General features: G+C 37.1%; 1 protein-coding gene across 1 annotated transcript; it reads right to left on the bottom strand.

The window, feature by feature from the left end:
* LOC109227916 (kinesin-like protein KIN-7E, chloroplastic) lies at positions 13,231 to 21,723 on the bottom strand. Its single transcript, XM_019393108.1, has 12 exons — positions 21,275 to 21,723; positions 21,084 to 21,181; positions 20,669 to 20,758; positions 19,652 to 19,704; positions 18,639 to 18,704; positions 18,468 to 18,521; positions 18,167 to 18,226; positions 16,188 to 16,266; positions 15,467 to 15,534; positions 14,729 to 14,788; positions 14,407 to 14,529; positions 13,231 to 13,506 (listed from the first exon to the last, which is right to left on the bottom strand). The coding sequence occupies exons 1-12, from the start codon at positions 21,514 to 21,516 to the stop codon at positions 13,231 to 13,233; spliced, it is 1,269 nt and encodes a 422-aa protein (XP_019248653.1). The 5' UTR covers positions 21,517 to 21,723.

The raw sequence follows: 25,301 nt of genomic DNA, 5'->3' as shown, positions 1-25,301 counted from the left end.
CTTCTCCCGAAGTACAACTCGTCTATTCAAGCTAATCTAACGCCTATATTCCTATGGAATTGGAATTAACAAGAACGCATTAATAATTCCTGTATAGTAACCAAGCAAGGCGATTAGGTATTTCCTATCCTAACCGCAACCCCCCCCTCCCCCCCCCCAGAGTTAAGATCTTGCTCTACTCAATCTTATATGCAATCTAGAATTCCCTCTCCCAAGTTCAATCCTAGATTCGTAGGCAGTATTCAATTTGTGATCAAGCAATCAAATAATTAAGCGCAAGATTGAATAAATAAATCAATATGATAAAATTTAAGAACAATTCAAGCTTCAAACTACAACGTTAATGTAGCATCCAAAACTCTAGAACTAATAAACTATGAAACTAAAAGAAGAGAAGAGAAGAAAAACTAGTTAAAAGCCTCCTCCAAGCGTAGTGTGTGTTTCTCCACGTGAATTCTCCTTCAAAGTATGTTAGATCTATCCCAAATCAGGTTTAGGACCCCTTTTATAGTTAGGGGGGTCTTGGGCCGAAATAACCTTGTCCCGGGCGAAGTTGGACAGAAATCACGCCACCAGCATCCAGCCCAGTGCTAGGCGCCGTCCCTGGCGCTGGTAAATTGCACCTTCTGTCTACGGCGCCACAGGTAGCGTGGGGCGCTGCCTGTGGCGCTGAAAATGCCACCTTCCCCTTTTTCGTCCGTTTCGGCTCTAATCTCGCACCTTTCGCTCCCAATTGCTCCCGGATCATCCCTACACATAAAAACACCTCAAATTAGTATAAATCAACACATTTAACATCCTAAATCCACGAAACAAAAGTAAAACATAAGGTGATATACATATAAATATATATATACTTTAAGCTAAACATCAACACCCCACACTTAGACTCTTGCTCGTCCTCGAGCAATAGGACTATCAAATACAATTTAAATTTTTTCCAACATACACTCTACCAATGACTATGGTTGATAGCAACAATAAACTGTAGCATATGCAATCACTTACACTTCCCTTACTCATGTCATTCTTCACATATTCACAACAAAGACAACGTGCTCATAACAATCCTAGCCTCAAAAGCCAACTCAATATCACAATGCACTCATGGCTTGAACACCCAACATCACGGAGCAATCTAATAATGTTACCTATCTCTCGTGAAACCATGTGCCCTCGCAACAAGAACAAGAGAGTAAGTTGAATCCACACATTTGAATCTCAAGATCAAATATAGTTTAAGGACTCACATATATCAAAGAAAATACCTCACTCTTACAAAGAAGTCACATGCATGTAAAAGGTACTATAGGCTTGCCCATAATGTAAATCTCCACTCATGTAGGCTCACTCGATCTAAAATCAATTAGGACTTTATATGGTTGTAATGTGGGCTAAGGGACGGGTATGATTATATTTAGGATTAGTGGTTCACCCTCCTAAGAACTTTAACACATCACATAATAAACTTTAAGCATAATTTCTTCAATCCACTTCAAATTCACAAACAAGATCACTCCCCAAAATTATTCCCTCTTTCTTTTAGCACTACTTTAATTTATACCCCACTACCAAGAACAAGACAACAGTTTATTCCTCTCAAATTTTCCTTCTCTTTTTTTTCGATTTCTTCTTTCTTTTTCTTTCTTTTTCTTTCAACTATTCTTTTTCCTTTTTCAATTTTCGCTAGTGGTATATTCTTTTACAAAATAAGTGCACCTTTTTTCTTCCATTTGTTCCCCTCAAATGCCACCTCACACTTAGTCCTTACTTCTTCTAGCGCTTATTTCACAATTAAAGTGCTTTCAGAGGTAACAAGATCAAAATAATATCAATTAAGAATAAATGGGTATAGGCTCGTAATGTGAGTGTCAATTAAAAGTCTATAGGCTCAAAAGGGTTTACTAGGGTTCAATTTTTGTTTGTGATAAGCAATTAAGCTCAAAAAGATCAAAGAATGCCCTAAAGTATTTTTCAAACCGAGCATCACCTAAAATTTCGCTTCAACTCACAAACCGGGCAAGTTCTAGACTCAATCACAGTAACATAGACTACACAAAATCTCACTTCACACATGGCACATGACTCACTAAGGACGGTATCATTCCAACTCTCAAACAATGCAAGTATTCACGGAGCTACAAGATATTAAGTATCAAGCACAAAGTGAATATAAGTCAAGCAAAAGAGACATAGGCGTCACAAAACATGCTATCCAATTTCATCAAGGCATCATGAACAATTTCAAAATATTGGGAAGATACCCGACATGCCAAAGCTTAAATATGTTACTATCAAACAAGTCAAAGGAGCCTAAGTTCATCAATCTTCCTCCTTTTATTTCCTAAAGTCCTAATCTACTCTAAAATAAATAAAAAATGACTACCCGGTTCAAACTACATTCCATGAAAAAGAACAAGAACCGATGCACAAAGAAAAACCACGGGGGATTATTGCTACCTAAAAAAAATAAAGAAAAGACATATTTTTGGATTTTTCTATTTCTTCCTTTTTTTATTGGACCTTAATTCCTCAAGAAAGCTGTCCACAAAATTCATCGTCGGGAAAAGTTTTAATTTTTTGATTTTCTTTTTCTTTTTTATTTTTAACAAAACTACTACACTAAAAATGAGTACTACAACTAAGCTAAGAAATCACCCAGACAATCTCCTCACCCCACTTAAAATTGTGCAATGTTCTCAATGCACACTGAAAATAACAAGAAGGTAAAAGAGACTCCCTGGTAGGCCAATGGCCGATGTATTAGCAGCCCACGGGATACTCAGACTTCTCCCAGATATGATTCTTTGTGCGGGTACCTCACACTTAGTTTCAACCACCTGCTCGCTTTTGCACATGCCTATTGGCTTTGACTTCATGCTTCTACTACTACAAAATACAAAAACAACACTACAAAAAATAACACAATTAAAAAAATAAACAAAAAGAAAAAAAAAGGAAAAAAATATTAGAATTGGGTTGCCTCCCAACAAGCGCTTGATTTAATGTCGCGGCACGACGCCATGACTTTTACCACTTTTTCCTCCACCTTGAGGATATGAAATTGTCCCTAATTTTGCATCAATTTTTCTGTCATGTTCCTGAGGTGGTGGTGTAAAAATAAAGGAACCAATCAGTAGATATTACATCTTGCACTTTTTGGCCCTTAAGTGAGGGATGTCATTTTGTCTCCTTGGCATCACAAATTTAAAAATGTAAGCACTTTGTTCCTCATCCATTGACTCCTCCATATGCTCAAATGGATCAATTCTCGTATCACCAACCAAGCACAGTGTTGAAAAATGGTTAGAATGAGGTCCAATACGCTCCAACTCCAAAATTGCATTATTTTTGACATCCTCAATTTTGCACTCTTTCTCAACGCCAGCATCATTAATATTATTTTGGTCGAATGTTGAAATTCCTCGTTCTGCTCTACAAGCTGGCCAGTATCCACAACAATTGATTATAGGGCATCAGACGCCTCAACCTTTTTATTTAATTTAGCCTAGAGGTCATGGATATCTGCCTATCTATTGCCTAATCTCAGTTCTTCCTTCTATCAGTTGTTCTGTCATATTTGAAAGACCATCATGGAGAAAGTCATGAGATTTTATCAGTTGAGCTTGTTCCTCTAGCCAAGATTGGCTCACTATATTTGCTTCTTCAAAATTATTTTCTGGTGGGAACTCGCTCTTGGTATCAAATTGGTCGATCTCTTCCGACTCGGCCTTCATTCTCATGATTGTTGCACTAATTCTTTGTATAGCCTTTTGATTTTTTTTCTTGTTGCTCGGCTATTTGCCTTATCATCATGTTCTGTTGCTCGGTTGCTTGTCTCATCATGTCCATAATACGCGCCACGCATTCCATATCCTCTACTTCCTTGCTCCTATAAAACTCATAAATATTATTAAAAATATTATAATAAGAGCTCTGAAAGAGATAATAAGACTTAGGACAGCCATCCCAATGACCACCTTGACAACCACACACATTACAAATATTCCATCCATAAGATTGAGATTCACAATTTTGCCACAAGTGTGGTCCTCCACAATAATCACCATAATAAGAATAACCAATATTCGACCAATTACCATTCCAAGATGCCATGTAAACAAAGATAATAAAATAAGAAACTATGCTAAAATTTAAACTTGAATAGACAAAAAGTAAAAATCTAATCTAGTAGACTAGTTAATTTTTAAGTCCCCGCAACGGCGCCAAAAACTTGTTGCTCCCAAACGCACACGCAAGTATAAGTGGTCGACAAGTAATATAGGATTGTAAGTCCAGATATCGTACCCACAGGGACTTGGGATTAACTATCAACTAAATTAAACCCAAACAATTAATCGATTCAAGCAAATCCTAAAGTATGAATATTTAACTAAAATTTAATCTAGAGTAACAAAATAAGAGATTAAAGAAACAAGTTGGCGAATTATAGAAACGAATTCAATGTGAGTGAATATTCTAGAGCTATGGGTTAGCTAACAATCTCGTTGAGTTTTCCACTTAAATCGTCTAGTTAATTTATCTGGTTTATTGGTTGACAGGGTTAATATTGCTCGTAGCCTTCTCCCGAAGTACAACTCGCCTATTCAAGCTAATCTAACGCCTATATTCCTATGGATTTAGAATTAACAAGACGCATTAATAATTCTTGTATAGTAACCAAGAAAGGCGATTAGGTATTTCCTATCCTAACCGCAAATCCCCCCCCCCCCGGAGTTACGATCTTGCTCTACTCAATCTTATATGCAATTTAGAATTCCCTCTCCCGAGATCAATCCTAGATTCGTAGATAGTATTCAATTGGTGATCAAGCAATCAAATAATTAAGCGCAAGATTGAATAAATAAATCAATATGATAAAATTATAAGAACAATTCAAGCTTCAAACTACAACGTTCATGTAGCACCCAAAACTCTAGAACTAATAAACTATGAAACTAAAAGAAGAGGAGAAGAAAAACTAGTTAGAAGCCTCCTCCAAGCGTAGTGTGTGTTCCTCCACGTGAATTCTCCTTCAAAGTATGTTAGATCTATCCCAAATTAGGTTTAGGACCCCTTTTATAGTTAGGGGGTTTTGGACCGAAATAACCTTGTCCTGGGCGAAGTTGGACAGAAATCATGCCAACAACATCCAGCCCAGCACTAGGCGCCGTCCCTAGCGCTGGTAAATTGCACCTTCTGTCTGCGGCGCCACAGGTAGCGTGGGGCGCTGCCTGTGGCGCTGAAAATGCCACCTTCCCCTTTTTCGTCCGTTTTTGCTCTAATCTCGCACCTTTCGCTCCCAATTGCTCCCAGATCATTCCTACACATAAAAACACCTCAAATTAATATAAATCAACACATTTTCATCCTAATTCCACGGAAAAAAAAGAGAGTAAAACATGAGGTGATATACATATAAATATATATACTTTAAGTTAAACATCAGTATTGCAGATGACGTTGCACCCACTGTTTATCAGTACGGATGCAAAGACCCTAGTCTAGAGGCGGACCTATGTATTAAGCAGAGGGGTCATCGAACCCGTTAACCTCGGTAAATTTTTTGAATATATATGTGTATATATATTAAAAACGGTCATATAGTTTGCTTGAAACCCTTAAGATCAAAAGTCAAATGAGGGCACCGGTTGAGCAATCCGTTCATGTGCCCCGCCACCTTCAAATCATGGGTCCGCATCTGCCCTAGTCCATCTTTATCTCATGATCACTATCACTTTATTTCAACTTGTATTTTCTCTTTCAGAGAACATGAAGCTCTTGAAGGGCAGCATTGGAGCAACGGTAAAGTTATCTCTGTGTAAACTATAGGTTACATGTTCGAGTCGTGAAAGCACCCACTAATAGTTGCATTAGTGGTGGACTGTCTACGTCACACCCCTCGTCCCTTTCCCGAACTGCGTGGCTGCCCTTCTAGAACATGAAGCTCTTCCGAAAAATTTGAACGCCATTCCAATACTCGGCCTCCTGCACTCTGTTTCGGCCGTAACCTAAATGTGTCTGTCTGTTTTAGAACTAACATACATCACCTAACCTATTTTGACGAAATTAACTACGACGATGTGGAAAGCTAATATCTTTATTTGTACTGAGAAGAATTCGTCCAAATTCAAGTTGCTTAATTGCTTTGATCACTACTAAAAATCTGCCAAAAACCGTCCACAGCATACCGATGTACTTCTTTTAATTTAAAATAAGATAAGGAATAGTTACATTAAAAAGTTTGAATAACTTGTATATATGGTAATGGTAAGGGTCATATATATAGATATATATTTTAGGGAGAATTACATCCCTTGTCACTTGGCCCAACAACCCATCAGAAAATGGCCTATGTTTGAAGCCCTTACCCAATGTAGCCCAGGTTGTACATAACCTGAAAATTACTTTTCACCAGTTAGCCCCTTTTTTCTTCGTTCCCCTCCTTTTTCTTCGTTCCAGTTACTTCCCTTGTCACTCCCCTTTTTTCTTCGTTCCAGTTAGCCCACCCCTTATTTCTCTGTTCCCCTTTCTTCTTCATTTCCCTTTTTTCTTCATTCTTCTTCTCTTTCCCAAGTCAGCCTTTGCACCACAAAATTTCTCTACTATTGTTAGTCTCCTTCAATTCTTTTCCGGATTCCAATGGTTAATTAAGGATTTGAAAAATAAAAGTCACTATTACAGGTGGTTTGAAGATTTGATTTCAGAAATTGAGTTTTTCAATTTGTTAGTTGTTTGGAATGGGTGTTGTCTCAATTGATTGGAATCATCAAGATGAGTTCAAAACGTAAATTTCAAGTGATTTGGAGTAGATTTAGGCTATATTTGAGTTAAATTTCAGAGGATGCCCAAGGAAGAAGAAGAACACGTGAAGCTCCATTGATAGGATTCATTTGTATAATATTGTATAAATAGTATATAATAGTGTATAAACACAACTTATACACTATTATATACAAGGTTGATACATTATTTACAAGTATTTGGTGAATTTCTCGCATTTTCTTCTTCTTCTTTTTCTTCTTCTTCTTCTTCTTCTTCTCATTCTTCTTATACACCTATATACATGGTGTATCAAGAATTTTTTCACTCTGTGATTATACATCTTTATACACTTTTATACAACTATATACATAATGTACCTCTTTGTATAAAAGTGTATAATATTGTATAAAAGTGTATAAGTATCGCTGACGAAATTTTTGTACGATTTTCACTTGCAATTCTTGTATAACATTAGTCCAAATCTCCAGCAAATAGCTTCAAACTTTGTATACAACCTACTTAGACTATTTCTAATAAGTTCAAACAATACCCACTCCAAATTTCTCACAAAATCATAATCGAAATTTAACAAGATTAGCATTAAAGGAGATGAGATTTTAGGTTTCTCGCGTCTGTTTTTGCATTTTGCAGTTGTGATAGGTATGTATAAACCTGAAGATATACAAAATAAAAAAATAAAAAAATCAGAGAAGTATTGGTTATGGAAGAAGGCACGAATGAGTGTTGACTGAATGGGGAACTTATTTTTGTTTTCAGTTTTGTTTGCATATGATTCTTTTTCATTAATTAAATTAAATATTTATGGGTGAAAAATGAGGAGAGAGCTACAATATGGGTAGGTAGGAATAAATGAGGTTGTTATAATTAGAGAGAATGAAAAAAGAAAAGATATTGATATTTGGCTACATATTTGCAAACTTGTAACTGGACTAAAATAGTGCAATGTCAACTTATGAAGTGCATTATTCTGTAATTTTGTCTTTTTTAAAAGACCATCGAGCAGCAGCAACAGAAACAACAGAAGCGACCTAGGGTTCAAGTTTTCTATACTTTTCAACGTCAAGATCATCAAGTTTAGTCCCAGGTATGTGAGTTCCTTCTCCTCTTCCTCCTCTTCGTCTTCTTCTTTCACTGTTTCAATGTCCAATTAGCAGCGAAATGCAGGCGAATTTTTTTTCCCCTTCTTTTTCTCATTCTCCTCTTCCTCTTCTTCATTTTCTTTCACTGTCTCAGTGATAAATTGCAGCGGAATGCTCATTTTTTCCCTTCAGCTCTTCATTTACAATCTTGTTTTTTTTGAAAAGGTAACATATTTGTATTAAGTATTGGTTACACTAAATCAGTGTAACCATCCAGTAATTACAAAGGAAGTATCAGAGGGAGAACTTCATCAGAAGACTCACAAGTGGTCTAAAACATCAAAAATACATTCACTCTCTTCTAGATACTCCTGTTTACACCAAAAATAGAAAAGCATTAAACAGTTCATCTTCAACTTTTGTATTGAACTATGGTTGTCCTCGAAACATCTTTGATTCCTTTCTTTCCATATTGTCCACCATATGCAAGCCGGGACAATCTTCCATCTCTCCTTCTGACTGGAATGCTCCCCATCTCTTTTCAACTAGTTAGAACTTCTTTGATTCTCCCTGGCATAACCCACCGGACCCCCTCAGGTTGATGAATATCTTCCATAGCTGATCCGTAACTCTGCAGTGTAGAAAAAGATGGTTGACTGTCTCCTCCTGAGCTTCGCATAAGTGACACCTGGACCCCAAATGATATCCTCTCTTGAGTAGATTATCTTGTGTCAGAACTGCTTCTCTTGCTAATAGCCAAGTGAAGCATGCCACTTTATATGGAATTTTTACTTTCCGGATCATCTTCCACGGCCAACATCCAATTTGATTATTAGATTGGTTAAACTCTTTATAAGCAGATTTGACAGTAAACTTGCCTTCTTTCCCCCCTTGCCAGAACACCTTATCCTGAGAGCTGGAAGTCCCTTTGAATTGTTCTAGGATGCTATAAAAATCTGTCAGTCTTTGTATTTCCCAGTCATTTAAGAGTCTTCTGAACGTAAGATTCCACCCTTAACCTGTCCACAGTTCTCCAACTAGTGAGCCTTGCTGTTGGTTCAGATTGTAAATGTCTGGAAATAGCTGCTTCAAGGTTCTCTGCCCAAGCCATTTGTCTTCCCAAAAGAAGTTTTCATACCATTGCCCACTTTGAAGCTGAACCTATTGCTGAATTTTGGCCATAGGTTCCTGATGGACCTCCACAGGCTAACACCATAAGGGCTATTCACAGATTTGGTTGTCCAGCTGCTTTACTTCCCATACCTTACCTCAATTATATTTTTCCACAAGGAATGTTCTGTTGTGGCAAACCTCCATAGCCACTTCATCATCAGACCATGGTTTTGTTTTTTCAGATTCCTAACCCCCATCCCTCCTTCCTTCTTGCTTGTTGTAAGGACATCCCATCTGACCAGATGGATTTTGCTCTTCTCACTGGCACCTTGCCATATGAAGTTTCTTCTCATGGCATCAAGTCTTTTTGCTACACTTGCAGGCATAGGAAATAGTGACATCATGTAAGTTGGCATAGCATTCAATACACTATTAACTAGTGTAAGTCTTCCTCCCAGGGATAAATATTGACTCTTCCAACCAACTAATTTCTTTTCACACTTCTCAACTACATCATTCCAGATCCCTTTAGATTTGCTTTTTGCTCCAAGAGGCATTCCAAGATAAACTATTGGTAAGGTTCCTACTCTTCCTCCCCGAATATTCACCAAGCTATTAATCTCCATTACTTCATTAACTGGATAGATGAAGCTCTTATTCCAGTTAATGCGTAATCCAGAAATAGCTTGAAAAAAGATGAATATCACTCTCAAAATAAGCACCTGGTCTTAATCAGCATCACAAAACACCAAAGTATCATCTGCATATTGCAGATGAGTAACCTCCACTGACACTGGATCTCTATAATTTACCCTGAAACCCCTGATCCTGTTGTTAGCATTGGCAGATTTAAACAGGCTGTTTAAACCCTCCATTGCCAGAATGAATAAAAAAAGGGATATAGGATCCCCCTGCCTCAGACCTCTCTGAGAAGAGAAAAAACCAGCCGGAGAACCATTTATCAGAATTGAGAATTTAACAGTGCTGATGCAAAACTTAATCCACCTTATCCATCTCTCATCAAAGCCCATCTTTGTTAATACTCCCAGCAAGAATTCCCAATTCAGATGGTCATAAGCTTTTTCTATGTCTAGCTTACACAGTATGCCAGGTTCCTTGCTCTTCATTCTAAGATCAACACACTCGTTTGCAATTAGGATAGCATCCATGATTTGCCTACCTTTGATAAAGGCCATCTGTTGAGTGTCCACCAATTTGCTAATGACTTTTTTGATTCTTTCTGCCATGATCTTTGAGATTATTTTGTAGAAACTTCCTATCAGGCTAGTGGGCCTGAAATCTTTCAATTCTTTAGCTCCCACCTTCTTTGGAATCAAAGCCACCAAGGTGACATTGAAGCTCTTTTCAAAGATCCCATTAGCATGGAAGTTTTGTACAGCAGCAATCACATCTGAGCCTATCACTTCCCAGCATTGAGTATAGAAAGCCATGGTGTAACCATCTGGAGCCGGGGCTTTGTCCCCTGCACATGCTTTTACACTCTCCCAAATTTCCTGTGGGTCAAAAGGACTCACTAGCATCTGGTTATCTTCTGTATTGATGGTGGGACAGTCCCTTAGGTTGCATTGTGGACGCCACTCCTCAGTCTCTATGTATAGATTTTGATAATAAGCAACTATCTCCCTCTTGATGTCTTCAGGATTCTCCACAATTTCTCCGTTCACTTGTAAGTTATCAATGTTGTTGTATCTTTTGTGTGCATTGGCAGTTCTGTGAAAGAATTTGGTATTTTTGTCCCCTTCTTTCAACCATACAGCTCTGGACCTTTGCCTCCAAGCTATCTCCTCCTTCCTAGCATTTTCCTCAAACTCTATCAATAAGGTGTATTTTTTGTGTTTCTCTTCATCATTCAGCATCTTCCCTTCTTGGGTTTCCTCCAGATCAGCTAATTGGCCAAAGTATATTCAGTTTCTGCATCTTCAAACTGCCTTGTATTGATTTGCTCCATTCTTTGAGTTTCTCCTTTAGGGCTTTCAATTTGAAAGCTAGAACATAATTCGGTCTACCTTCGCAAAAGAAAGATTCCCACCAGCATTTGACTCTCTCTTTAATGCCTTCAGTCAATAACCACCAATTTTCGAATTTGAAATAGGATTTAGCTAGTTCCCAGTTCCCACTTTGAAGTAATAGAGGAGAGTGATCTGATGTGACCCTGTGAAGTATAGACTGATTGATTTTCCTAAACCCTACATCCCATTCCTCAGATACTAGAAACCTATCCAATCTAGCAGCAATATTGTGTTCAACCCCTTTCTTCCAAGTGAAACTGCCTCCCAACAATTGCAAGTCTACTAGCCCCATATCATTGATGAATTTAGAAAAATTTGTCATTGATCTGGTGAATCTGTTGCAATTCTTCTTCTCTGACGGGTATCTAACAGTACTGAAATCCCCGCACACTACCCAAGGCCCAGTGAATAAACCCCTCGCAGCACCCACCTCCCACCATACTTCTTCTCTTTCCCTCCTATCGTTGGGAGCATAAATACTGGATACATACCATACAAACTCTTGTATTTTACCACTGAGCTTGATTGTAATAGAATACATCCCCACGCTACTGATTTCCCCTTCCCATACCCTACTATCCCACATAATTAGAATACCCCCTCTCGTACCACTTGCTTCTAGTTGAGCAAATTTCACCCACCTATACTCCCACAAGTCTCTGACAATGTCTCTAATTTCCCCTTCGACTTTTGTCTCTTGAAAACAGTAGACTTCTGCCTTCCAGCTGCTCATCATATTTTTTACCAACTTGCTCTTCCTATATCTATTTAGACCCCTAACATTCCAAGAAACAACTTTAATCATCATTTATTATCTAAGGCCATATACCCCCCTGCTCCTTGTGCCATTACTTTTGAATTTGCTCCCGAAGTCTAAGTTTCTTATTTCTTTACTTTCTTTCTTTTTTGGAGTGGCTGCTTCCATTGTTGATGATGAAGACCCCATTGCATTGCGCCTCTTGTCATCTATTTTCATAAATAACTGGAAAGCTTCCTTCTCGCACCCTTCGAATTCCATCCCAAATTCTTTGCTCAATCTGATAATATTCTGATGCACCCAAATTGGAGCGTTAAACTATGGGTCCTCCTCTTCTTCATTGATTAGAGAGTTTAAAGGAAGAACATCTTTTATGCCCCAATCCCCCAAGAAATTCCCCTCCCCAACTGCATGTCTGAATTGTCTTGATCGTCTGTCACTGGTTGTTCCATTTCGTTGATGAGAATCATGGCACTGTCACTGGCTGCCTTGGTCGAGTGTTCTGCCTCTTCAATTCCTTCGTGAGTGTCTACAGATTCTTTCTCTAATTCCACGTCTGTTTTCTTTTCTTTAGTTGAGATGGCTTGGATCTCTATCAGAAATGGGTCTTTAGTTATTTCATAATGGGCTAACTGGTTTGGGCCTTTGCAACATAACTTGAGAGAAGGGTCTGCATGTCTTGGGCCCAAACTAACAGATTGTTTGGGGCCCAAAATTTCAATTTCTGGCCTGGTTATTAGGTCACACGTGACTGGCACACGTGCCCTAATTTTAGAACCCTCCCCTCCCTTTGATGAAACCACATGCCCTTCCTGATTAGCCGCTAATTTGAACCTTTTTTCCAGTAGGTCTCCACTATTAACCGAAGGATATTGACTTCCTCTATTACCCAATAGACTATTGTCTTCATCTTCTTCTTCCCTCGAAAGTGCCGCCACCACCGTCGCCGGTAACTCACACCAGATGGGAATTTTGAACAAATAGCCATCACTTTCTAGAAGTATCTCCCTTGGAACCTTACTCCCATCCCCCATCACTTCTATTCTAGCCCATCGGAGGTGGTTTTTGAGCATTGTTTCCTCCTTCGTTTCAATCCATCCCCCACATTGATCTCCTATGGTTTTGAGCACTTTTTCCGACCACAGATTAACCGGCAATCCCAAAAGCCTAATCCACACCCAGTCCCTCTTCACCTCCTCCGACCAGCAGCCGGTGGTAGGGTTCCACCAACCTAGGCTGATTTTTGCTTTCTTCCATTGCCACTCTCCATTGAGAACATGCTCTGCTTCTTTCCTTGATGGGAATTCGAAGAGGAATTGAGAGTCATTCATCTCATGTACATTTATGCTGATGGAAGACTTCCAAGTGTTGCATGCCCATTTTCTAATATCGTTCAAAGGTGGAGTTTCCTTTGGTGATATCATAACTTTGCCTACTAAGCATCTACTCAAGACATCTTTCTCAGTTATCTCTGAACCTCCAGGTATTGTGATTTTGGACCTACTGATTTTGATAGGAGAGGATTTTGTCCCTTCTGATGACCATCTGTTGGTTCTGATTGCTTCTTTAAAAGATAACTCCAGACGGGGGAAGTTACAATCTGGACCTTCTTCTCCTTCTCCGGCACATTAATGAGTCTTAGGATCTTTTGGGCTATGTCACCCCACCCAGCATTTACTGCGATTTCCGGTGTAATAATAACTGACCTGTTATCCCCTTGTACTGCAATAAACTGATGTACCTACCATATTCATTATATTTAAGCCTGCAATAATATTCTGTATAGTGATCTTTCATAGACCATCTCCTTATTGCCCTGTTGTGTTCCTTAGAGGCCACCTTAAATACATTTGTCACCCATTTCATCACTTTAATGCTAACAGTTGCTGTCCTCATTAATTTCCAGCTGCGTTCAACCCGATCGAACCATACTTCTGTTCTAGTTCTATTTTTTGTGATATCAAAAGATTTGAAACCCGCGTTGTAATATATCCTATTGCTGTCCATGTCTTAAGGGGAAAGTATGAGTAAAGAAGTGAATGAAGAAAAGGAGTTCCGGTGGGTATTGCACCGGAAAAAGCTACTCTGCTGACCTAGGAAGTAGGAAAGAGAGTTATCTCGGGTAATGTGCCTGGGAGCATCTTTTTCTTTTAATGCTTAGGTGAAGTTGACTTTTCCCACTTGTTCTGTATTTTCCCTAATTCTCGGGATTGTTTAGCTATAAAACTGCAATGAAAACTCCCCCTGCAGCCTCTAATCCTCAAAAAGAAGAAACAACATTGATTTTTACCACATTAGGCCTGGAACCGAGGTGTTGCAAGCTAGTTACACATTAGTAAGCTATTTACAATCTTGTAGAATAATAGGATGCTCATTTTGTGTTTTAATTGATGCTACTCTTTAGTTTTTACATTGACGTATTGAACATTTGCTTACAGTTACATGTGTTATCTATGCAGTTTATTTTAATTTTTTTTTTTAAAATTTCGCTTCACTTTAAAAAATCGAGCGCTTCGCTTCTTGCTTTAAGCGAAAAGGGGCTTGTCGCTTTTCCTCGTTTCACGCTCTTCACAACACTCTTTTAACCTAAGATGAAGCGTAAGGAGACATATAGATAAGGGAAGTTCCCATGAGTAAAAACACGAAAGAAATAGCTTACCGTGCCAAGAGTGAGTAAGCTCTTGTTTATGAATGAACCTTCTTTCCTTCTTAACCCAGTTGTCTCAGTCTTGGAACTTTCGGAGCCTGCCAAATCAATCAGATGCTACAAAGAAGATTTGAGTACAGCATGCATGAACAGCATAGTGAGGACAGAACGAGAAGATAAATTCTAATTACCCGAATACCATACTGACAACTTTAGTCGTAAGAAAATGTATAATCTAGTGAACTATAGGCTATAACATCAAATAGCTAACAGGTAAATTTCAAAAACAAAATGAGCCAAAAGTAACACTAGCTACCAGTTGCGACAGAGCTACTTCTTCTCCTTGATTGCCTCCTCGTGAACTGCTTTCAATTGTCTGGCACAGAAAACCACTCATTAGATAGTGCAAATTTGACTAAAGGAAAATCATTTTGTGACATAAAATGAGACAAAAGAAAAAAATACATATAATTACAAATTGAGCATCTGCTGTATAGTCAGCAACATGATCAACTTTAATTTTATAATAATCAAACAGAAGATGATTTCATGAATTTTCCTTTATGAGCCAAAGACACAGCATTCAAAAATCCTAGTTCACTCCTCAATTTCTGGCCAAGGATCAAACTCTGGCAGCTTTAGTTAAATTGCATCTCGATCTTAAGTCAAGGCAACACCACATTGAGTTAATTACCTATTTTGTCTTTGCCCCTAATTCTTTAGTTTCAAAACATATCAAAATTACCGGAGTACACAAGTGGGAACTTAGCAATACTTTCCTTAAATGTGTTGCAGAATTATTCACTTTGAGTATTGAGCTACTATGTGCAAAATGTTTTTCCGTCACCTCCATCATTTACTTATGCTGCACTAGTCCTACACAAAACTACGCTCGAACATGGGATAATAATCATTATCTATGAATACCCAATAACAAATAATTAGATAAGTGTTTATCAGCTAGAACACAGCAAGGAAGACATCCTTGTCATTTTCTGAATGCACAGAATACACTAGAACATAGTTTCAAGGGAATGAATGAGATAGCTATTACCAAAGTAAATATTGTATGGCTCCGACTGCTCAGTAAATTAAAGTTGTTGGAACCCACATGTCTGTGCTCTGTTTCAATGTGCCATCAAAGCCAAAGATACATGTTAAGAAGTTTCCCTTGGCATCTGGCGAAATGGTGGCATATCAATACTTAGTAGAAAACAAGAATATCAAGGTCACATTAATGCTTAAGATTTCCGGAAGAAGACAAACCAAGCTAATTGATTATTGCGCAATTTGCTTTCATTGATGATGGCTTGGGTGATGGGCACGATTTTTTGGGAGAGATGAATATTTATCAGTACATGTCAAGATAGGTGTAGATGAAACTGCAATTAAGCAAATATTGCCAATTGTTTTCTGATATATAGACCAAAAATTTGCACTATACATGAGATAGAAGAAATAGAAGATGTTTTGAAGGTTTGGCTGATGCAGTTCACAATAATAAGCAGCAGTTTCTAATACTTCTTTTTTCATGTAATCAAGACTCGTATAAAATATGTTAAGCTATCGAATTCTTTAGTGCTGTTCATCTGTAAATCCCAATATGAAGGCATTCTGGCACAAATTAGTACCACAGCCTTCTAATCACAGAATATGATTACTTATATAAAGCATCACAAATAGGTAGCTGCAATGAGTAAAAGCAACATGGGCTTGTTGCATGCAGGTAATGATAGCAATCTCTCTTTAGATTATAAATAGACGAGATTTACAACCTTCCCCAGATGCTATTAAGGAAAGTGCATGAGCAGGGGACAGAACAACTTCCTCCTTGATTCCTTCAACATACGTCCCCTGCATCTTTCAAATAAATTGTTAAAACTTCAAATGATAAGCAGTTTTCAAGAAAACTAATCACATCAAAGAAAAAAAAAGGGAAAAGAGCTCCCAATTTCATAGGAATCAATATAACTGACTGCTTTAAAAAAAAGCTCCCTCACCACCTTTCAGTATAGAAACTGGAACATGGAAAAGGAAGTCCACATGGAAGCAAATGAAAAGAGAATAAACAGGACTTCAAAGGCAACATCGGACCCAAAAAACTAAATTACAGTACTCTTGCAACTCAGGGACCGTATCTTCATTTAGATGCTGCATAAACCTCTGTAAAGACCACTCAATTCCGAGAGAAAAAGTGGACAACTAAGAGATCCAAATATCCAAGTTAAAGCATAAGATTCTATGAAGATTATTTTGTTCCTCCCGTGTAAAAGATAATCCAAATTGACAATAACTTCACGATGATTATAGCTGATAAAGAGCTAATCATTAAAAGAAAAAGATAAAAGAGCTAGTCATACAAAGTATACAGTATTGATGCTTTTTCAATCCCTTTCGTGGTTTTTTGTTCCTATATTAAACCTCGACTTGCTGCACTTCGTTATTAGTTCTGTTTTTTTTTTTCCAAAAATGCCATTATATTTGCCGCTACACCAATCAGTTTCAGCTTCTGACTACATCAGATGTGTTAATCTCCAAGAAACTATTTTTAAAAAAAAAAAAAAACAGACAACCAATGCTTTGGGGAATGTAAACATGAGTTTATTAAACAAAGTGTTAAGAAAATGGACCTTGGGCATATCTCAACACCAAAAACATAACTCATAAAGTGAGGATTTCCCATGACAGCAGACAACAGTCTATTCTCTCAACCAATGCGAGACACTTACCAGCCCCTCCCATAGACGCCCAAGGTTGGAACATTTGGGGCGTGAACAACATAACATCAGGGCTCAACACTGAGTAAAACCAAGAATAAGGATAGATCTAGCTCTAATACCATGTGAAAGAGTTACCGCATCCAACCGAAAGTTTTAAGGCAGTGGTTGGAATAGGGCAAAATCATTTAAACCCCTTACAAAATTGATGAGGGACAAGTGGTGCATTCTCTAACACTCTCCTTGCTCCAATTCTAAGGCTTTGACGTGTATTTGATTTGTTTTGACTTTCCTTTTTTTTTAAGTAGAGAGAAGAGTTCAACAGGAGTGGACCTTGAGTATAGAGAGAGATATTAGGCTCAACAAGCTAATAAGTGGGCTTGGAGAAACATTAATGGATTGATGGGTTAAATTAAGGATGCCTGGGGGAGGGGGGGAGCATAATGGACTGAGTTGAGAGAGAGAGAGAGAGGCCCAGAGTGATAAAACATGAACAAAGAGAGTTGGTGTGAAAATAGGCTCATATAACATTGATATAATGGACCTTCGGTCTAACTCAACCCCAAAAGCTAGCTCGATGAGAGGATTGTCCAAGATCATATAAAGGACAGCAACACATTTTCTCAACCAATGTGGGACACTTAAAACAAGAAATTAGTACCATGCCTATAACATGAACCAGACCTAATAGCAAGCATAGAAGGATTAGCATAAGTATTTATTCTGAATCCATGTCAAATAAAACTTCAAATAATTAAACTTGCTTCGATTGAAATCCTCTGTTCTAGGGTGTCACTTAGCGTATACATCCATTAAAAATGTTTGGTAAATTTACCATTAACCAGATCATAAATACAGAAGTTCAACTTCTAGGGAGTAGCTTGCTCTATGAAATTAGTAGAAGAAACTAATGCATATGAATAGAGAATAAAAAACCACTAACGACACATAAAATAAGATTGAAGAAAGCTTATTATATGATAACATAATTTGAAATAAAACACAGACAGCCATGAATATGACTCATTCAAACAAACCTGTCCGTCTTCTCGGACTCTTAGATTCTGCCCTGTTGGATCAAGCAAATCATTGATGACCTAAAATAAACGTAAGGTCAATCTCAATGCATTGGAATTGAACCCTAAAATGAGAAACGAAGACACCATCATGTACCAATATGCTGAGTTTTCAATTTTATTTTGTTAATTTATTTAAAATGCAGCATGAAACCCTTTAACATGTGCCTATTTGAGCAGCTTATCACCTTGATTTTTATCGTAGATTTTGCTCTGATGAGAACAAAAGCTACAGCTAAAATCAAACTACTGTCTGACTTACCTCATTGTATATTTCAAGATAGGATACGCGAAGGAGAAACTCCCGCCCAGGTGTCTGATACAATACATTTGAAAGTCAGCTATAAACTAGAAATGTTCTCCAAATAGTATTAAAGTTCATGAAACTACAGAATCAATTTTTACTAAGCTGTGAAAACAGGGTAGCTAGTACCTCTTGTATAATGCCAAAGACATCCTTCACTGCTAGTGGAATGATACCGGGAGACTTTTGCTCTCCCTATATAACATGAGAGGCTTAGCAAAATGTTTCAGATGGAAAGGGATATATTTCTGTCCAACTTGACCACGGAGCTAACAAATAACTCTTACATTCAAGAACCAGCAAATAAAATCAAAATCAAGAAACAAAGTTTGCATATTAACACCGCAGTTAACAAATAACTCTTACCTTCAAGAACCAACAAATAAAATCAAAATCAAGAAACAAAGCTTGCACATTCATACCACTTGATTGAAAATCACTCCTGTGAGTGCAATGAACAAGCATTCTGCATGAAACAAACCTCTTGTATGGTGACACCCTTTTAAATGTTTCTTCCAAATATGGCTTTGTACAGAGTCAAAGTGGCCACTCACCATCAATTAAGCACTCACCCCTTTCCAAAGAAGTAGCTTTGATAGTTTACGCGAACGATACCGATTACAGGCAATGCTAATAAAAATCATCAGCACTTAAATCTTCTTTAGTTAAAAGTTTGAGATAAAAAACTAGGCCTTCAAAAAAGTTCTTTGAATCACAGTGGCAAGATTAAAAAAGTAGCTTATCTTCTTTGGATGCTGCTTGTAGCTTTTCTTTTTAGCTGCTATATATATATATATAGTTATTCACTTATCCTACGGTTTTGTTGTCTATATTTTTGTAAACACTACTTAGTTCTCCCATCACTTGAGGAATAATCAAGAAGTTCATTCCCCAAATCTCTTCTTTCTCCTTTTCCATATTCTTTGTAACAAAATCTTGCCTATACAACTTTGCAAACATTAGTTCCTTTTAGATGGCTGCATGTTTCATTTTTCACTGCAAGCAAATTGACTAACATGTTGGATGTATAATCATTTTCAAAATGTCTACACTGTTGGATCTATCATCTTAATCAAGTGAGCACACCAAAAAAACATGGTGGGAACTAAAATGACTAATGAAAACTTAACGAAATGACTTACATGCATTGTATGAGTCTTTCCGCTGCTAGTTACACCATAAGCAAACACAGTTCCTGCAAAACATTTAAATACAACAAAGATAACAATGTAAGTGCCAAGCGGAAGACAAAATGTGAAGGAATGAGTGTCTTTGGTCTACAAAACTTTCCCCTCTATCCACACCATAGAACACCTTAGTTTGCGACAGTAATGCCTAAAAGGCTAGAACATAATTCTCAGTTATCACTTAACTGGCCCCAATACCATACCAGTTGATGACTTACACGTTCAGTCTGACCCTTCAAAGCGTAATACAACAATTTATGGTTTCTATCAGTAATGACCAAACTATCCTTCTCAATTAGAGCAAGAAAACATAGAACCAAAAACTCCCTAAAGAGTTGTAACTTTAGTTTCCACATCCCTCTAAGGAGGGATGGAAGCAAAATCTTACGAATTTTGTAAACAAGTAAAAGGTCTTGTTAAATTACTTCATCACAGTATGTACAACTATATTATTATCCTCTGGTTTGATCCCAAAAAAATGATGCAGAAAGGAACAAGGGACTGATATATTTATGTAAAAGATGAAGGAACGACGGCAATTGCTTTGGTAGAAGAAAGTCCAGAAATAAAGTTATGATATCCAAGACTGACATATCACTGTGTGGACAAATGTGCTCCGAGTCTTCAAAAATGTTGTTGGGTGTGTGTCGGAACCTCCAAACGCAGTGCATTTTTTGAGATCCCGCACAGGTACAACATTTTTGGAGAGTCCGAAGACTCCGAACAACTTACAATATGGTATAACTTAACAAGTAATGTTGATCTTATAGTTTGCAGTTAAGGAAAATTGCTATTAAGTTAATTCAGCAGGCGAACCCCCCAAACCCCCAAAAAAAAAAAAAAGAACGAGCCAACACACTTTAAATTCTATTTGAAGTATCAACATAAAAGAGAAAATGCTGGAATGTATCATAGCTCGGTTCCAGTTATAAGGTTGCAAGTTAAACTCAACATATATGGAGGAGTCATTACCATTAATTCCTTCCATGGCACCACCCACCACATGCTGAGCTGCAACATCATAAACATGGCGTGTAGTTGTAGCAGGACCAAAAACTTTATCTGTATGAAAGATATTCCTTTTTCTAATAAGCAAAAGAAATGATATGTCCATGGGAAAGTGACAAACACGTTAACCCTAGGAATAGGCAGAACGAAAAAAAGTAATGGAACATAATAATCTAACACTAGAACTCCATTAAGACAGTGACAACTGGAACTCCGGACACAACCATGAATGAATGATTGTACCTCCTGCAACATCAGTAGTACTTTTTGATGAATGAAAATATTTTACTAAATAATTATTACAAGTACATACACTTCCACACATTTATACAGATAGAAAAATGAAAGCTAACAGTCCACCAAGTCATAAAAGACTAACCAAAACTATAAGCAATTTTGGGATTGTTCTCATTGCGGACTGTATAATCTCCATCAGCATACCAAGCTAACTCGTCGCCTTTCCCTATCTCTCTAGCGCTACAAAAGATGAAAAAAATCCATTTGTCATCATCAGCAACAGCTCAGCTAATGGAGGAGCAGTGTAAAATTAAAAGTAAGGAAATTACTCACTTGAGCGGACGAAATCTAACGGTAACAGTGACATTCTCCTTCGTCTTTCCAGAAGAACCCGGTGGACAGTCGGAGCTAGGAGTCGACGGAGAAAATGATGATTTTGCCGGCGGTAGAGTGGGAGCTTTGGCGGAAGTAGTGGAGGAAGGGGTAGTAGGACGCTTAGAGGAGGAGGAAGACGAAGACGACGATTTTCGTGACCGGAACGGCGAGATGGATGATCGGAGCCTTGACGACGACATCGGAAGAGATAGAGAAGTGTGTGGGGGTCACGTGCAGGCCGGCGAATAAATTTGCCGCCCTTTGTATATCCCTCCAAAAAACGAGCTTTTGATATTCTATTGAGCGGGTCTTCAAAAAAATTTGGTCTCTGCTGGTGAAAGTGAGATGACCAAAATGGCCTCCTGACGCATGATCTAACCTGGGGACTGGGGACTGGGACTCTGGACCGTTTAGTTTAAATGGGGGGGAATCCTTTTCTCGTTTCTTTGAGGCTTTGTCATGTCATTTTCCTCTAGTTATATGGTGGATCGGTGCATGCTGAAATTTTATTTTTTGTCTTAGCAAGCCCGTGAATAATGTGGATGAGATAATAGGATTTCCATGGGATATTTTTAGTTCTTAATTCAACTTATTTATTTTGGAAAAAGAAATCTATATAGTCCTTGAATTATGTGATACGGTATAGATATGTCATCCATTAATAGTTGAGGGAGTGTTTTGTAGTCATAAGAGTGGCACATATACACTCTGATTAGCTGGATTTAATTAGCATTTAAATACTTTGATTAGTACCTACGACTGCCTTATGTCCGTCGTCCAGCCAACAATTAACTTATGACATATCTAAACCATTTATCATAACTTAGGGTCAAATTTGATCCTTTCTCATTTATTTTCTATTCACTTATTGTTCTTCATCTTCCAAAACACTACCTCATAAAGTCACCTCCTCGTTAAAATCTCTTTTCACTACGAAACTAACTATTCAAATACCTGCTTTAAAAACAAAGCCTAGTAGAAAACAAGAGGACGCGACAAACCTCCCAACGCCTTCCTCTTCTTGCTTCACCACCAGTATACGATATAAGTCTTAGTCTTTCACATCTACTACATAACACCACCACATATCTCATTCATCCACCAGCAATAGACCTTTATTAGTCCCTCAAAGAAAAAAACTCTTTGAGAAATGATCAAGAGGCTATATACAATTCTCTTTCACTATACTCTATTCCCTCATTTTTCAATATCCTTCTAAAAATATGGATACAAAAAATTCACTAAAAAAAATATTATACTCTTGGCTATAAACCACCATAGTCGGACACCATCATCCACAAAATAATATTTTTTTGCTCTATTTCCTTAATAAAATAGAACAAAAAATCCAATTATAACAACCGTCAATCACCTTGTTCATTCAAACAATACCAGATTGTTCTCAATTCTCATCATCATCAGTCCATCACTTGAGAAAATACCACTACTCTACCACCAAGTATAATATTTCACCACCCTTCCCGACCATATGACTTTTACCGAAATGACAAAAATTACTATAACTGCTATATTCTCACAATCACAGGACTCGCCAAATAAACTCTTCATCGCCAAAAATAATCTTCATCAATAAGACTTGCCAGAAAATGCCACCATAATAAACAACGTCTTTTGAACGTTTAGGTTGGGGATGGTTAGAGAAAAAACTATAGTTTGTAGATGAACGGTAAAATAGGATACCTTAGGTGGAGAATATGATTTTATGAGGTATTTTTTGGGAAGATGAATACAACAAGAGAAACAAAAAGCGAAAAATAATCAAATTCGCAAATTTAATTTTTAAATTATTTGACGAATGATGCGCTTGAAAATTATATTATAATTATCAGGTTGTGTAAATACCAAATTCAATTTCTTAAATCTATAGTGGAAAAAATCTTTAATATGTCAACAACTCAAAAACTATTTTATTTTTCAAGAAACTGAGTCTGAAAATCCTTATATAAGGCCACCTTCTTTCTTTTTGGTAGAAATTGTTCAAACAAATATTTTTTGGACAAAATATCATGAATTGTTATGGATAGTTTGTAAAAATAAATGTCCGTGTGTGTGAACAACTTGTGGATAGATTCTCATATTTTACAATAGTAAGTCTTCATATTTTATGCCTATAAAAAGTTGTGTAAATGGTAATGGAAAGGCACACCAGAAGAAGTAAAAAACTATCTCTGTTTCATATTTAGATTTTGATATATTACTTTTACTTCACAACACGTTAGACTCTAATCAACTCCATAATCTCTAAGTTGTGTTTATTCTCCTCCTTGGAACAAGTATGTTTCTTCTAAGCTTATTCTGGTATCGCTGATGTGCATATTTGCATGTAAACTTTGCCATATGCTTTTCTCTCTTGAAACCATGCTTACTACTCTATCATGTACATAGTACGATTACAACTATGATGACTTATAAATATTTTATTAAGCGACTTCTACTCTAAAAAAATTACTTGATGTCATATAGAATCACACGAGCTTACTTATAGGTTTATTGAATTGATTATAATAATTGTTGTTTCACGTACAAAATAGGATCAGACGTATGATAAAATAATACATTACAGAAGGAATTACACGGTGGTCATTATAAACGGGAGAACAATATGGGTTCTCAAATAATCCGTCAAGAGAAAAAGGCAATAATTGTCATCGATGTGGTATGAAAGATCACTAGAAGCATGAAAGTCGTGCGCCTGAATATTTTGTCAGGCTTTATCAAAACTCCACCAAAAGAAAGACTAATAATGTTAGAGCCTCTTCTGTTAGTGTCCCGGTAGAGTCGCACTTGACCTTTCGAAATAATGCTGAGGCAGGGCCTTCAAACAAATATGATGATAATGTCGAGGCAAATCATGCTTTTAAAGATGATGATTTTGAAGACCTCGATGATATTACTCATTTGGAAGTTGGAGACTTTTTTAGGGATCAAAACTGAAGTTTGCTCACTTTAGTGAAGAATACAATTATGTTGTTGCTTTTATTTCCGTGTTTTAATTGTCTTGTTCTTTCTTAAGTTATTTTAATTTTCAAGTACCTTAAGTTATCTTATAGTGTTGTTTGTTTTTCATAGTTCTTATGATGTACTTTTGTTTTACGAAGAAAATAAAATTCTCCAGTCTTCATTTGGATCCAAGATGAGTAATGAAGATATATACCTTTTAGATAGTACTACAACTAACACTATACTAGGAGAAAAGAAATATTTCTCTTATTTGGTTATGAAAAAAGGCCTAAATTAATCGAAGGCTCTGGAAGACCAGCTTTATTACTACTTGCATATAAGTAATGCCTTGTACAGTAGTAAGTCTCAAAGAAAATTGTTGAGTTTTAAAGTTATTCGCCAAAATAGCTACCATGTGGAGATTGCCAATGAAGGAAAGGGTGAATACCTTTATATTACTATAATAAAAGCGAAAAAAAATATGTATACATTAAAAGTTACCTGCATTTTCCTCTGGCTAGTATCACACAAGTATAGTGTGGTTGAATTGTATGCCGTAGTAAGCAAGAAGTTTACTGGTTCTAATAATTTTAACAATTGGTATGACCGGTCGGGCTCTATTCTAATATGATGTACAAAATAATTGAGAATTCACATGGGCACACATTGAAGAATCTTATGCTCATTTGCTACTTGTTTTCAAAGAAAATTGGTTATTAGACATCAAAAGCTAAGGTTGGGATTGAATCCTCTGTATTTCTGGAACGTATACAGGGTGATATATGTGGGTACATATACCCTCTCCATTCAAGTATTATATGATTTTGCTAGAGTCATCTATAAGACGGTCACATGTGTGCTTGTTATCAACTCATAATATGGTATTTACGAGACTATTGGCTCAAATAATAAGGTTAAGAGCACAATTTTCAGATTATGAAATTAAGACAAATCGTCTTAATAATGCTGGTGAATTTACATTCCAGGCTTTAATGGCTATTGTATATCAACTGGGACAATAATT

This window comes from Nicotiana attenuata, chromosome 6 (assembly GCF_001879085.1).
Source record: "Nicotiana attenuata strain UT chromosome 6, NIATTr2, whole genome shotgun sequence".
In the NCBI taxonomy this organism is placed as follows: Eukaryota; Viridiplantae; Streptophyta; class Magnoliopsida; order Solanales; family Solanaceae; genus Nicotiana; species Nicotiana attenuata.
The sequence above is the reverse complement of the archived record's forward strand: the minus strand, read 5'-3'. Positions and strand labels throughout refer to the sequence as shown.